At 33.7% G+C, this 15,985-nt stretch overlaps 1 protein-coding gene across 2 annotated transcripts in view; it reads left to right on the top strand.

Moving 5' to 3' along the window:
- Nucleotides 1–15,985, top strand: part of Kcnt2 (potassium sodium-activated channel subfamily T member 2) — a 389,981-nt gene that overhangs the window by 127,791 nt on the left and 246,205 nt on the right. For both annotated transcript variants that reach the window (XM_038349154.1, XM_038349153.1), the window contains exons 2-3: nucleotides 6,678–6,757; nucleotides 9,038–9,137. In XM_038349154.1, coding sequence (XP_038205082.1) covers nucleotides 6,678–6,757; nucleotides 9,038–9,137 — 180 coding nt within the window. The remainder of the gene's footprint in view (nucleotides 1–6,677; nucleotides 6,758–9,037; nucleotides 9,138–15,985) is intronic.

Raw genomic sequence — 15,985 nt, 5'->3', positions numbered from 1 at the left:
TGGACCTTGGGAGCTCAGTCCAGTGCTCCAAAGTGGGTCTCTGACTCTATCTCCATCCATCACTAGATGAAGGTTCTATGGTGATATTCAAAATACTCATCAGTGTGGCTAGGGGATAAGACCAGTTCAGGCACCCTCTGCTCTGCTGCCCAAGGACCTAGCTGGGAACATCCCCTTGGACACCTGGGAAACCCTCTAGAGCCAAGTCTCTTGCCAACCCTAAAATGTAAATTGGAGTTTTAAAATTTAATTATTTTGGTTAAAATGAAGAAATACAGAGTAGGCCCAACAAGTCAATGCTGCATATGATGGTGTGTCCAGAGAAAATCTTGTTTTATTGATTTGTGATGTGTTTGTTGTGGTAAGTACCTACAAGTACTGCAAGAAAACAAGTAACTCCAATTGTCTTCCAAGCACTGATGGAAGAGTCAGTGAAGTTGTTGGTTTTTCATCAGTCTTGTTTATATTGGAAATCATTTGATGAGTGACTAACAATCCAGATTTTTCTTTCTTTTACACAATATCTGAAAATATTGCCCATGTGGATGATGGAACTCACAATATAGAGATTTAAGTGGTTGATTTATCTACTTCAGCAGAATGCAAAAGCAGTAAACATTTAGGAGACACAGTACATTGAATTTTAGATTTTTATCTTTTCTTTTGATAGCAATATGCCATAGAATACCTGGTGAAAGCCACCTGAGCCACCCCTGAAATAAACATGATAAACACTCACCAACACTCCACAGTGCAGTATGTATACTATGATTTTAGACAAAGGTTTTTGGGTGCAGATCAATTGTGGGGTAAAACTACAATCCTTCCCTCACTTGAACATCTCCCAACATCCTTTACTGTTTGTAGGATTCACTCTTCTTATAAAGGAATCTGAGATGTTGCATTGAGTGTTGTTTCTAGTCTAGATTAGTTTCCTCTCAATTTAACCAACTATATCTGCAGCAATTTAATTCAAAAGAATGTATGTAGAAAGAATAGATGAAAATGTAGAGTAATGGAGTCCATTTGGAAAGGTAAAATTTCTGCCATGACCATGGAGAGAACATTGGTAATACATGGAAAGATGGCATATTCCTTCTTACTCATCACATAAAGACCAAATGTAGATTTGAAAGGCTCAACAGCTAAAATACACATAAAAAAGCCAGGTAAAATGTTCTTAGCATTGGAAACTGCCCTCGAGCAATGTACATCATTATAACATCCACATACAAACTTGGTGAACAGAAAGCAGGTTAACATCAGTGTATGAGGAGGCCACTTATTTATTCCCAACTGCTCAGCCCCAAAATAATCACACAGAAACTATATTATTTTAATCACTGCTTGGCCCATTAGCTCTAACTTCTTATTGGTTAACTCTCACATCTGAATTTAAACCATTTCTAGTAATCTGTGTACCGTCATGTGGCTGTGGCTTACCAGGTAAAGTTCTGTTCAACTCCAGCAGGGCTACATGGCTTCTCTATCTGACTCTGCCCTTCTTTCTCCAAGCATACAGCCTAGCTTGCCCCATCTAGTTCTGTTCTTCCCTGCCATAGGCTCAAAGCAGTTCTTTATTAACCAATAAAAGCAATGCATAAACAGAAGAACCTCCCACACCACATCAGTGGTAATATGCATCATATATATATATATATATATATATATATATATATATATATAAGCTGGAGCTGTCTAATAAAACCCTAGGGTCCAGAGAGTCTTATTAAGGTATTTGTTTGCAGGAGTATTATAATAAGGACTTCATTCATTCACTCCCCAACCAGTATTATGGGACCAATAATAAAATGCAAGCAACAGTACCAAGTAGCACCCAGTAGACACAGAGACAGGATCATTTTGATATTGATGTATGTGGGCCATGAGATCCAAAGGAGGATGTCTGATTTCATATTCTGAATAAATTTCCAGGTGTCAAGAGTAGTAAAATAGTGTTCCTGCATTGATATGTTGTATCAAAATTACTTTTTGTGTTGTTAAAATAAGGCCTATTTTAAAGTTATTGGATAAGGATTTTAAGAGGAAAGAAAGGAAATTACAATATAATGAGCTCTAGAATGATTTTTACATAAAATTCAAGTACTAGAGCAATAGAGTGGAGGAAAATGAAAAACCAGTGCTAAATTAAAACAGCACAAAGCAATTATCATTAGGGAAGATTTACAGCCCCATGTTCCTCCATCTCTACAGTAATTCCAAAGTTTTTGGAACATAGAAATGGCAATAAGAGTTCTATTCAAAGATCCTACCTTTTTAAAATAGAGGATAACACATAGAAAATGGAAATATGCATGGACAAATTCCCAAACGATCATTTCATTCAGTAGCCATGCCAGTAAATCTAATTTTTCTCAAGATAATTAAGATGTTTTCATCTTAAACATTAATAGGATATTAGTGAATAAAATAATCCACCACAATCTACCAGCCAAAAAAGCATCAATGTATTACAATTTTGTCTAATTAGAGGTAGGTTTCATAATAATATTTAGACTCTCTTTGCAGCTTATCTGAATATGAGTGTGATGCATACCCTCAAGTATCAACAGTAGAATTAGTGAAAAAGCTGTGGGGGGGTGACTCTTAAAATAAAAGCATATCAAAATTATTTGACTTACTTTTTAAATGGACGTTGTTATCAAGCCAATAAATTCAAAACCACAAAAAGAAAATAAAAAAGTGAGTATTTCACTATGAAAGGATTGTTTTGCTAAAAACTAAGTAATAAATATAAAAAGACTAATATATATATATATATATATATATACATATGATCTCAACACAATTGCTCCTAATTATAAATATACCTATTCAAATAAAGCAATAGACATTATCAGATAAGATAAAATAAAATTATTTTATTAGAAAAATTTGCAGTTGAAGATAACTTAAGAATAAAATTAAAATTTCTTTTTGTTAAATGTTTTCATTTTTATGTGTTAGGGTAAATGTGGAAAAATAGTCTAAATAGTCTAAATTTTATCTTTGATATGGACTTGTAATAAAAAATGACATTTTGAAAACTGATGTGAGTTGCTTTTTATTATTTAAAATATTTTCTAGGGAAATTAAATTCAGATACAGAAGTTAGGAGGGTGGTTAGAAGAGAGACAGGCACACAGAGAAGTAGAGGAAGGAAAGGAAGAAAGGAGATAGGAAGGGAGAGGACAAGTTTTCCTGTGATTTGTCAAAGAAAGTTTGATTCTGAATTATATGTACTTCTTTTTTCTTCACTGTGTTTCTTCCTTTTTATTTTCTGACTTCTTTTTCCATCTACTTCTTTTCTTCCTCTTCTTTTCTTCTCATTCTGTTCCTCTCTCATCAGCCTCTCCCATCCTATATAGGAAAAAATAATAAACCTCTCGATTTAGCATCCAAATGTTTTTCTATCTGTATTTAAGACAACAAATCTAAAGCATTAGTTCCATTTTTTTTTTCATTCTCATCAATCTTAAAATCCATTTGTATAAATCTATGCTTTCATATTGGCCATGTCTCACAGTATAGTATTGGCTCGGTAAGATCAACAGATTAGTTAAGAGTTTTGTTTCACAATCCCAGAGAACCTAGACAACAAAGGGGACCCTAAGAGAGACATACATGGATCTAATCTACATGCAAAGTAGAAAAAGACAAGATCTCTTGAGTAAATTGGGAGCATTGAGTCCTTGGGAGAGAGTTGAAGGGGAGGGGAGAGGCGGGGATGGGAGCAGAGAAAAATGTAGAACTCAATAAAAATTATAAAAAAAGTTTTGTTTCACATAATTTCATGATTGAATGGAAATTAGAAAGTCATGAAAAACTCACTAATATTCCAAACTGTATGTACCTTCAAGAAAGAACTGAGTGGCTGGCAAGCTGTCATTTCATCTTTGGCATGTTTAAGTATATTATGGAACTCTCAGTTTCTCGATGATAGCCATTTCGAATTACATAATTTTGATTCCTAATTCTCCTATTTTCTAGAACTAACTGTTAAGTTCTGTTTGGTAAGGAGGTATATTATTTAAATGACGTTGGCTATCTCATTATTTAAGGACAGTCATTCCACAACTCTTAACACTCCATAGTTATTAATCCTCTCTGTTCTTTATAATTTTTCTTCAAAGACATGCATTCCATAGTCCTGATTGTTTTATTTACATAATTTCATTTGAATTCTAAAGTGCATTTCCTTTATCTCCTTTTGTTGTCTTATTGCTCTAGAACCTCAAGTACTATATAGAATAGATATGGAGATAGTGGAAAACTTTGTCTTGTTCCTGATTTCAATGGGATTGCTATGAGTTTTCCTCCACTTAGTTTGATGTTGGCTGTTGGCTTGTTGTATATTGCCTTTAGTCCATGCTCGTAATTGGCTCCAGCTACTATTTGAAGAATAGATGGACCTGTTTATAAATTTGGTAATTCTAAGAAGCAAATCAGGAAGACCTTTTTAAAATTTTTTGTATTATAGCCATGTGTCTTCTCATTTTTTTGTGTCATAACACATTTTAACTATGTAATCTCAGTATCAGTGTTATAGTTTCTTCATTTCAAATGAACTGACTTTTTATTTCACAAACGAGGGAAGCATAGCCAATGAAACATTTTGAAGATACAAACAGGGCTTTGTGCCTGCTTGTGTTGGATGGACTTTGTTAGAGTATGATTCCATAGGTGAGTGAGCATGTGCATAGACTATAGACACCATGAGCTGAAAAAACACCGTAACCTTTATGACTCATTTTGGAGAAATTATCAAGTAAATATAAACTGTATGTCGGACCCACACCTCATGTTATGTATATGGTGATGAAATGATGAGAAATGCTTTAAAAATGTTGATAGACATAATTTGATATAGGATAACAAAAAATGAATAATCTAAAATTTTAATTGAATAAATTTGGTTTATCATAAATAAAAACCTTTTGTGTAGCAAAGACTTCTAATTTTTTTCTTAACTACTATGGATTTTCCTAAATATATAGATTAGAGAGATTGTGAAATTGTACAACAATGTACTACTCTTTTAACACATAGCATCCTGTGTCATTTATATTCTTTGCCTTTTTCCCTGTATATGTCTTCTTTAAAAAATCAACAAAACCAACTGCTGAGTATATTAAAGATATACAAATTGCATAAAACCAGCTGCTGAATATATTGAAGACATGCAGATTGCATATTCAAAAGTCTGTGATGTTAGAAAAATCTAAAGAAAATTTTGATTGTGTAAGCATTGAAAATCTCTCTTAACTGTGTTTTTTTTTTTAATCAAAACCTAGAATGAATGTGTGTGAAACTGAGACAATTGTTGACTGTTAACAAATCATTGCACTTGACAGAATTCTTTTTACTATTTGAAAATATTAATTCCATCATATAACATGAGGAATATTAGGGAAAATGTTAACACATAAAACAAAATGTGAAGTCTGTGGATGGCGATACATGAGGGAGAAACATTCAGTTCTGTGGATGCTGATGCATGACGTAGAAAGGTGCTGTACTGGGAATGGTTGACTTTAGTTCCCGGTAGATTAACATGGCATTTTACCCTCAGTTGTCTTGCTTCTTTATAATATGCACCCTTAACCTGCTGATGCTCATTAGAACTTTATGTTGATCTCTATATTTTTAAATACGAGACAAAATAGCTAAACAAGAAAGAAAAGTGTAAACTCACCTCTGTCCTTAGTAGGTTCTAGGTAGAATGGAGGGCTTGATAAAAACTGGTATTTGGATATTAGAGTCCTGCTTTGTAACTGGATCAATGATGGGTCTACCTGAAGACGAATTTTTCATTTATTGAGTTCATTCTTTTATTAAATTAAATTTATTTATTTTACATTCTAATCACAGTTTTACCTTCCTCCTCTCTTCCCATTTCCTCTTCCCACCTCTTCTCTGCCCTTCCCCATACTGTTCTGTGTTTCTGTTCTGAAAGGGACGTGCCTCCCATGGGTATCAACAAAGCATGGCATATCAAGTTGTAGTAGGATTGAGTTCCTCCCCTTGTATTAAGGCTGGACAAGGAAACCAGTATGAAAAATAGGTTCCCAAGAGTCAGCCAAAATGTTAGGGACAGCCCCTCCTTACACTGTTAGGAGTCCTACAAATAGACTATCCTAAACAACTATTACATATATGTAGAGGGTGTATGTTGGTCCTATGCAGGCTCACTGGTTGTTGATTCAGACTCTGTGAGCTGCTTTGACTTCAGTGTAATTGTTTTTGTGAATTTTCTTAAGGTGTCCATGACCCCTCTTACTACTATAATCCTATTCTTACATCAGAAAATATTGGGGGAAATGATTCTTTTGGGGAGGAGTAATTTTAAATATATATTAAAGTTTAAAAAGGCAATTTTTTTTTTGGAAATCATCTATGTGAATTGTTAACCCACTCATTTATAAAGCTAACTGTGCATGATATTTGAGCCATCTTTAAAATTAGAAAGCAAGGGATTCTTTTTCTGAAATAGCACTACTATATTTTACACAGTTCTCAGATTCTATGACATATAATTTCACTCCAAATATATGGTACATTAATTCAAATAGTCTTATTTTATGTGTCCGAAGAACAACAAAGTCTGTTTATATTCATTTCCATAAAATAAAGAAGCAATGAAGTTATATAAATTTGTTTTTACTTTCTGCTTTCAGGGTTCAAGTTGAATTCTACATGAATGAAAACACATTTAAAGAGAGATTAAAATTGTTTTTCATAAAAAACCAGCGATCAAGTAAGTCATTTTATTCTTTGAAGAGGAATCTATCTCAAAATTCCAATAGTGTAATATTTCACAAAGTCACTTTTTGTATAACAGAGTAAAATGAGGAGAATACTTAGTTAGGAGTAAACAATTTAATTCAAGGGTTTTGAAATTAAAACAAAATGTGTGAAAGTAGGATGTGATTGTGTTAGGGAGTAGAACAGGCTGAGCAAGAGTAACAGGGAACAGAGAGCAGTGCGACCGAGAATGATGACAGTACATTGTATGTTTATACCAAACACTCAAGGAATATTTTTTAAACAATCTTAATTTTCTGGTACAATAAGAGTTTGAGGATAATTTAGGTTACAGAGTCACTATCAAACTGTCTTGATTAGAAAGTGAGAACCTGTCTCAAAAACTTTCCCTAAACAATACCTCACAATTTAATTGACTCATGATTTCACATGTGGGGACTGTATAAGCAAGCTATCATTTGTCAAGATTAAAGAAATTAAGTATTCACGATAGGGAATAATTCAATGATTGTCAATCACATCAAGTGTACCTTGAAGTGTAAGGATGGATGTAGTTCTTCCTCTTTAGGAAGAACTTACATAAGAATAGGGTCAGTGTCAGAGGTTACCATCCTGAAGATTCTTATTAATAAATCTGGAACCACTGAAGACTTGGAGTATATAAAATAAGGAACCCTGCTGAACCCTACCGAGGTTAAAGTGTGTGTGATACTTGCTGCTTTGCACAATCCTACATGCCTTTAGACTGTTTATAATAACAAGATTGTGGCTTACAATATAAGAAAAATAGAGAATTTAACTGTACCAGCACTGAGTTAGGGCTGTGATTTTAACCCATGGATCTCTTTGCACTGATTTAAACTAAATTTTGTGTTAGCAGGTAGCATTCATAGAGAAAATCCTGGTTTGTGAGCGCATATTCATATACTGCCAATAGGAAATACATCAGTAGTTAAACCATACTGGTGAGATATTCTCAATGACAGAGTAGCATCAGCAGAAAAGTTAGAAATAACCAATGCCTTCCTAACTTTGTTTTTAGAGTTTCCAAGGAAGCCCTATCAGTAGATACTACTGATTTAGTACTACTTAAAGGATGAAATCTCCCAAATGAAGGGTTTCTCAATACACTTAATCAATGTTAGGCCAGACTTTGAATACTCATCTAAGTAAAAAGGAGAGCCATTTTTGTAAGACTTTAAGCTATGAGATAAAATAAGCCCTTTTCAACCCTGTGGTGTTTTTGTTCAGAATGTTTTATTGCAGCAACTGACCTGAATCTACAAAAAACTTCAGCACTTTAATGAGAAAAAAACTAGAAACAATTGAACAAATAAAAAAGTGTATTGTTAAAGAATGTTATAATTCACTCTACAAAAATAAACTGAAAAGGTAACATTTAATTATAGACTCCATCAATTAATAATTATTAGAAGGCCTTTCTTACAATTTTATAAAAGATACATAAAGCAAATTATACTGTTAATTACACAAATTGCCTAGTGTCTGTTAATCAGTTCAGAGAATGTTTACTTAACCTTCTTCATCAAGTATCATGGTTCTTCCAGCTGTGACCTAAGCAGTTTGTATGGCATATCCATGATGATCTTAATTTTCAAAAAATTTAAGATTCCACTGTCATGAAGCCTAGTTTTTAAAAAGTTTAATTTGTTCAATTAAAGTATGAGAAAGGTATTTTTCTAGATGTGTATTTGACAACACAAGCGGTAATGGCTTCCCTTTGTATATGATACATAATTACTCTACAACTTATTATTGTGGAGATGATATATGTTATAACATATATATGATAGCATAAGTATCACACATAATTATATAAGCATGTTTCATCTATAAACAAATCAACAAGGCCTTAGAGAGTCATAGGATTTATGATGGTGTACGTGGGGGCAGATTGATTTCTAAGCTAAAGTTAATCCCCAAACAATGATTAAAGTACTTACAGCTGTGCACTGAGAAACTTGTACCAACTTTGACTGAATAATAACTTTGTATCTTTTGACTTTTAAAATCTGAATCTCCATCTGTGGAATGCACTGTCATTTGTATTTCATTGATTCTATAACACTCAAGTTTTATTTTAGTAGCTGGATGACTAATATTCAGCTACCAAAAACTTCAGGAAGTTTTGACAATTACAATGTGTGCTTTTTAAATACTACTTATTGAATGTTGATATTTTGACCATATTTTTTTCTTTCTCAATTTGTCCTGAGTTCAAATTAAAACAAATTTTGTTATTTGCTTAAAGGTCTAAGAATCCGCTTGTTCAACTTTTCCCTCAAATTGTTAAGCTGTTTATTATACATTATTCGTGTGCTGCTTGAGAAACCTTCACAGGGAAATGATTGGTAAGCTTTCTCTGTCTGATCGTCACAGTATTTTAATTGTTTTGAATTATTATAATTAGCAGGATGTTATTCACTTTTTAAAGGATGTGAGACATTTTTATGAACTGATCTGATCTTTCGGTAATTCCAAGGTTTGTGGGTGCATTATTATTTAATGATAATCTGAACTCTGTTCCATGAATGTACCAGTCAAAATGCTATGACTATTACTTAAAATGGGCTCATCTCGCTACAGATTTGAGTGCCTTTTTCTTACTGAATCATATATGCTCTACAGTATGCAAGCTTTCCACACACTTTCTGTTACAATGCACTTGTTACCCTTCAATGGGAGCACTCAGGAATCTCTCAAGATGGTTTCAGCCTATGGATATTTATTTAGTTAAGCAATATTCATTTATTGATGTATTTTAGGGGTTTTTTATTCATAATTATGTTACTTTGCTTAACATACTTTCACCAAGTCATTGCCTTCCTTTTAGTCTTTGTTCTTTGCAAGAACAGTAGGGAAGATGTCTGAGTGTGTAATGATATTCATACAAAGCTTTTATCTCATTAATCCCTAGGACTCCTGGCCTTCGTAGTTAGTTTACAACAATATTCAAAGGAGAAACTAAAACCTGATGACTAACTCCTGTTATAAGTTTGTCTCCTTAAATTTTGCCTTAAGATCAAACAAAAATATATAACTAAAAGAGAAAAATAAGTTTATCATATATATAATAATCCACCATGTTTAGAAAGTGACTTTAATTTTGAATTTATTTAAATTAAAATAAATAAATATTTAAAATTTAAGTAATTATAAATATATTTGAATTTATTAAATACATAAAAATAAATTCAATTTAATTTTGAATTTAATTGGATATTAGATGAGGATTAGTAAATGAATAAGTCAAGATTGGCTACTGTAGTAGTATTTTGATAATTACTTATGAAGTTGAATCATGGTTGAATTTCTCTCATGGATCTTTGATCTGTCTTAGTAATATTCCTGTAAATGAGGTTAGAGAGAGGCTCATTAGAACATTCAGTTTTCACCAGGAATCTTCTGAATATGTAAAAGCTGTTCAGGGAAATCCTGCTATTTTCCAGTAATGAATTCATTTCATGGTACATATGTTATTTCCTTCAAAATACAGTTAACGTTACCATATCATTCCTAAATCAGAAGCAGAGGTTGCTCATATTTGCTGTTTCCTTGGTGGGATCTTCATGACATATCTCATTATGCCCATTTTCCAGTGACTGTCGGGGACAATGCCTGCCATTTCCCCATATCCCAAGTATGTTCTATACTCAGATTCTCCACTTGACTGTCCAGAACTCATCCTAAACTTATCATGTTCCAACCAGCTTCTGCTCTCTTCCCTAACATGATGAAGAACAACATCCTCAGTATCCTGCCAAGTCACAGCCTTCTCCATTGCTGAATTCCAACTGAACAATAGCTCAGCCTAATGTTTTTTGAGTTAATTAACTTCCAAGTTGAAAGCTTAACTTTCCAGATGAAAACCCCTGAGAACATTTGCTTGTTCATACAGTCAACATCTACTATGATTTCTATTGTTTTCCAACACATTACCTTGATGCAGGCCACATATATTTTTCAAGACTGTGGCAGTAGCCTGCAACTCAGTTTCGCTAATCCATTAATGTTCCCTTTTGTTTTATTCTTGATAGGAGAGTTATTGCCTGTCAAATGTAAGCCTAGTTCCTATTCACCTGCTTTGAATGACAAAGTTCCTGCATTACATCTCACTTTCCCTGTGACTTATTCTGTAAGTGCTGGTCCACTGACACTTTTCACTAGACCTTGGTTCGATTCTTAGGTCACAGCAGGCACATATTCAGAGCAGAGCTTCACATAGGTTTTGGCTGATGGTACTTCTCTTAGCACTCTCCTTATAAGGTCTCCCAAAACATTTGCTTGTTTTTTTTTTATAGTGCCTTTGTCTCTCTTACATACTGCACATATTTTTCTTGCTCGCTTTACTTTCTGAGTTTTCTGTGAGGATTAGAATAGACACATAGGTCATTGGCTGAATTCTAGAGGTGGGCACAGTGAACACTAGTCCTTTTCTAAATAGGTGAGTGAACAGATGTGTAAATGACATTTTATATTCTAACTCTTGTTTATGTCTCTTCAACCATTTCTAACTCTAGCTGTGGTGTCCTCTGTTGAATTACTAGGACATTCTGTCCTCTCATGTTGAGACTTCTTAGAAATGTGTTTTCCCTATCTGCCATTTAAAATTCTTCCCTTTAAACTTTTTGAGATCCTGGACCCTCCAGGATATCAGCTCTTTGGCTAATATATAAATATGGAGACCTTACTTGGCATTATCCAGGTAGTCTAGTTCTTCACTGGTTTGGGAGGCTTATGTGGTACTGTGTGCACAATTTCCAGGTATTATTCTTAAATACCCTAAGGCATTACTCTTACATATTCCACTCATTTCTCTGTCTTATCTAGAAGTTTGCTGAGATCAAGAGAAATGTCATTTTGTAGGTGACTCTTCATCCTTATCATAAGTCTTAGGAGTTTCTGTTATTAAAATTCTCTTTTAATAGAATTATGCCCACAAATATTACCAGTGGTTTTCTGGTGAAGATTATTAAGGACCAAGATCTAGATATGTCAGTGTATATCAGTTTTATTACATGCTTTCATCTTTATGTTATTATAAAGGATACCCCCTAAAAATCTTTGTATAAAGTATCAAAGATGTTTTTAAAACAACTTATGAACAGAATGTACATTCAAGAGACCTGAAAAATCCTAAAACAGTCCATGAAGGTTGCTCCAAAAAGAAAAGCCATTGGTGAATAATGATAGCAGAATAAAATTATATTATTTGGAAACATTAAGAGGACAAAGTTTCCTACAATTAACTTCTGTGTCATATTACTAAGAATATTCAGTCTTAATTACAAAGGATATACATTTGAAAAATTAGATTCTCACAATTAAAAACCATAATAAACTAACTTATGTCTCCAATTCGAGTACACTGTTTTGTTTAGTTCTATTGTCAATGCAGTCTTGGCTAATTAAAAACAGAAATGTTCTTTATGGGTACAGGCTCTATTTTAAAATAATGAGACTAATTTGGCAATGAGATTTATTTAATTATAGTTCTGACCTGATAAGGATGCAGATATTTTGAGCCGCTTTGTTTTATTTTTAAGCTTCTCCCAGGAGTCAAACTGATATGAAACTATTGCAGTATTGACAAACAGAAAGATACAAAAATAATTTTACTGTGATATCTTTGATATCATGGGTACTGCAAACATTGGAGTATGTGGTGTGTCATTAAGGGTTCCAGTTTGTAGTACAGGAGACGGCTCTGTTTGTTAGTGTCTACATTAGAAGAAGAGCTGTGTTTCCTTAGGGCTGTAGAAGCATATATTCCAGTTTTATCTAAATGCACACCCTTATTTTGACTTTTAAAAATGTTTAAGAGATTGTAACTGTTATTATTATAGCAAGAGTATTGTTAGTGTTATTGTTAGTAGTGGGAGTAGTAATAAGTGGCTGAGTCAAGTGAAGAAGCACATTGTGGTGGTTAGTTTTAATTTACAGTGCAATCAAGAATTTCTATAGCTCTTTCTGGGGCTTTTACTAATATCAGTGTCTGAAGCCCCAGACCTCTTTGCCTGGAGTCCCACATGTTCTTTTTCACTTAGATCTGAGTTAAATATATATTACACAGTACATCACTTTAGGATAGTTGGGCTTCTGGACCTTAATGTTGCCTGTTGATCCTGGTGTCAGAGCCAGAATGTGAAAAGTTTTTGAAGAGCAATTCTTTTTGGAAGACCTTGACCCAAGACAATTTACAAAGATAAAAGCCATTTTGTTCTATGTGAAAAAAAAAAAAGAATGGCCTAGGAAGAAAGTCCCAATAAGATTGTAAGCATTTGTTGTGATGTCTGGCTTCTGTTAATTGGACTAGGGTAACCTGCCCATTGTGGGTGGCAACAGGAATTTTACTTTAGTCTTGCACTATACAGGGTGGGTAAAGCCAGCTGTGCACAAGCATGTATGTGTTCCTTCTCACCCTGCTCTTGACTGTGGTTGTGACTAGCTGCTTCAATCCCTAATGATGGTAACACAAATCTTACCAGGAACTGTGAGTTAAAATAAACTATTTCTCCCCTTAGTTTTGTTGGAGCTTCTGAAAAGGAAACTGAGGCACACAGGAAAGTTTCTGGATTTTGAAATTTTTGAATTTGCCCTTAAATTTGGTGCTTAAATAATATCTGGTGTGATGAAATTTTACAGATTATTATAACATAATGATAAGAATTATTGTAGGAAGAAATAGAATTGTTGCAATATTTTTTTCTTTTTTTCAAGACAGGATTGTATAATTCTGTATAATTCTGGCTGGTCTAGAGCTCACTCTATAGACCAGGCTGGCATCAAACTCACAGAGATCCTTCTGATTCAGCCTCCTGAATGCTGAAATTGAAGACCTTCACTACCAGTGCCCAATGGCAATGTTTTTAATATTTGATGAAATGTAGAAATTAATATTATATTAAAGACCTTCCTTTCTTTCCCATGTAGTTACTGTGTAGATCAGACCTTACCAATGGATATAACACAAAAATCACAAAATTTATTTTTTCTTAAAAAAAATGTCTAATACTGATATTCCTAATGAGTTGAAAACTTTCTCTGTAAATACAACACACACACATAAAATTCAAGGCAGAATAGCATAAATATGTAATATCTGCATGCATGATTTAGGACCATAGAGTACTGGAATTTCATAGAAGTATCTTACGTGAGGGTCAGTCATATCATCAGATTTTGGCAGGACTGAGATGAGTGTCTGGTTGCGTTGGCTTTTTCACATTCTACTCTGTGTGACTTGGGAAAGAATGAAAAATATTAACAATGAATGAAGACCACTTCTCTCATAATCAACATACTGAAAGCCTGTGATGTTTATTTCTTTCGAAAGTATATAATCACTGCCATGCTTTATTATTGCTTGTATGACTTGGAGTTAAGGTTTTTATTTCTAATGTATTCAAAGTTATGTTTCTGAAAAAAATTTTCCTGTATGGAGGCTAGATTCTACTATGTTTCTGTATTCTGGTCAGTCCTAAATTATGGATGCCCCAGCAATGTAGGCCTAATACTATACCAAGTGCTTAGTTTCTCTTGCATGTTGTGGGTTGTGGAGTTTTTAATTCACTAGGTTGGTTCATGCTCTGCATAGTATAGACTTGTATTGATCAATAATTTTAAGAATTGAGAAGAGTTCTTTGAGCTTCTCTTGTATTGTTTTCATGATCATGCTTCACATGTTGACTTGGTTACTCTCATATGTGTATTAAACTTTTGGGTCTTGTTCTGAATATGCCACCCCCTCCACAGAACTCACTTCAGATGTCAAGGTAGACCTGGCACTTTGAACATTTATTTACTTTCTTATAGTAGAAGCCTATCTGAGTATGCTGTGAAAAGTTGATGCATTTGTATACCATTACTTTTTTTGCATTTGACTGTTTCTATCCCATCACTGTTTGATATGGTTCTTCTTCTAATTTAATAATGCTTAATACATGTACTTGATCTACTGCATCGTCAATTTAATCATAAATGATGTGCATTTATTTTTTTATTATTTTCTTTTATTGTTTCATTTCAGTTACTTACATTTGAAAAAGTAAAATTGTTTCCTATTGATGCTTTCGTGAATAATTCATGTCAATGATTAACAGTCATTGGTCATGAATGCTGTTGTGCTTATTACTCTGTCATCCTGATGATCATGATGTTTGGTCATTGGGTTTTTGGATAGATGACAGTTACTTTCCTCTTATATATACTACTGTAGTAAATATTACTTATATATAATTTATTACTTTTCCCCTCCCTCCACTTTTCTTATCAACAAAATGATGTTTTGTCTTTTGTATAGCTTTTGTATAGCTGTCAATTCCAGACTTGATTCTGAAGACAGTTCAGAGCTGAGTGAAGGACACCTCAAAGGGGTTGAGTAAGGAAGGAGCAAATCACACACAGAAAATATCAAAGAATTCCAGTTCAATAAATTTATTCTTTATCCTTTCTTTCTTCTTTTCTTTCTATTACATCCTGGTCACAGCTTTCTCCCCCTCATCTCCTCCCATTCCCTCCCCTTACCCATACTCTGTCCCCAACCTCCAATTTACTTTTCCACAAAATATTGCATATCATGTTGCAATAAGTGCCTCACATGTATTAAGGCTGGGAAAGGCAACCCAGTATGTGGAGTAGGGTGGAAATGCCAGTAAAATAGTCAGAGATAGCCTCTGCTCCCACTTTTAGGAGCACCATAAGAGGAAGTGGAGGGAATGAAAAACCGACCCAATGATATAAATTTCCACCTACAGTCTTTCCTTCCTGTGGGATGTGCTGGGATTGGTGCCTAGTCCAATTGTCATCAGAGAGGTTTTATCCAACCACTGATAGAAATAGATGCACACCCATAGCGAAACAATAGATTGACTGCATGAAAAAAAAAATGATTGTAGGATCCAGAGGGGTCAAAGACACCTTAAGAAAACTTACAGAATCCACTAATGCATTCATAGGGGCTCAAAGAGACTGAACTGTCAATCAACAAGCCTGTGTGTGATTTAACTAAACACTATGCATTTTTTTTTTTGCAGTTTAAACTTTATTATAAAAAGGTACAATGTGTGGTAGAGGGATCTGACCAAAATTTATTCTAATAAAAATCTACAATAGCAATATAAAAATGGTAGATGACTAATGAATTGAGTTTTGGTAAGTTTTAGAAACTAGTAAGATTTCTAAATGGCCAAATTGAAAA

This window comes from Arvicola amphibius, chromosome 12 (assembly GCF_903992535.2).
Source record: "Arvicola amphibius chromosome 12, mArvAmp1.2, whole genome shotgun sequence".
In the NCBI taxonomy this organism is placed as follows: Eukaryota; Metazoa; Chordata; class Mammalia; order Rodentia; family Cricetidae; genus Arvicola; species Arvicola amphibius.
Note: the sequence above shows the minus strand (reverse complement) of the source record. Positions and strands in the feature narration are given on the sequence as shown.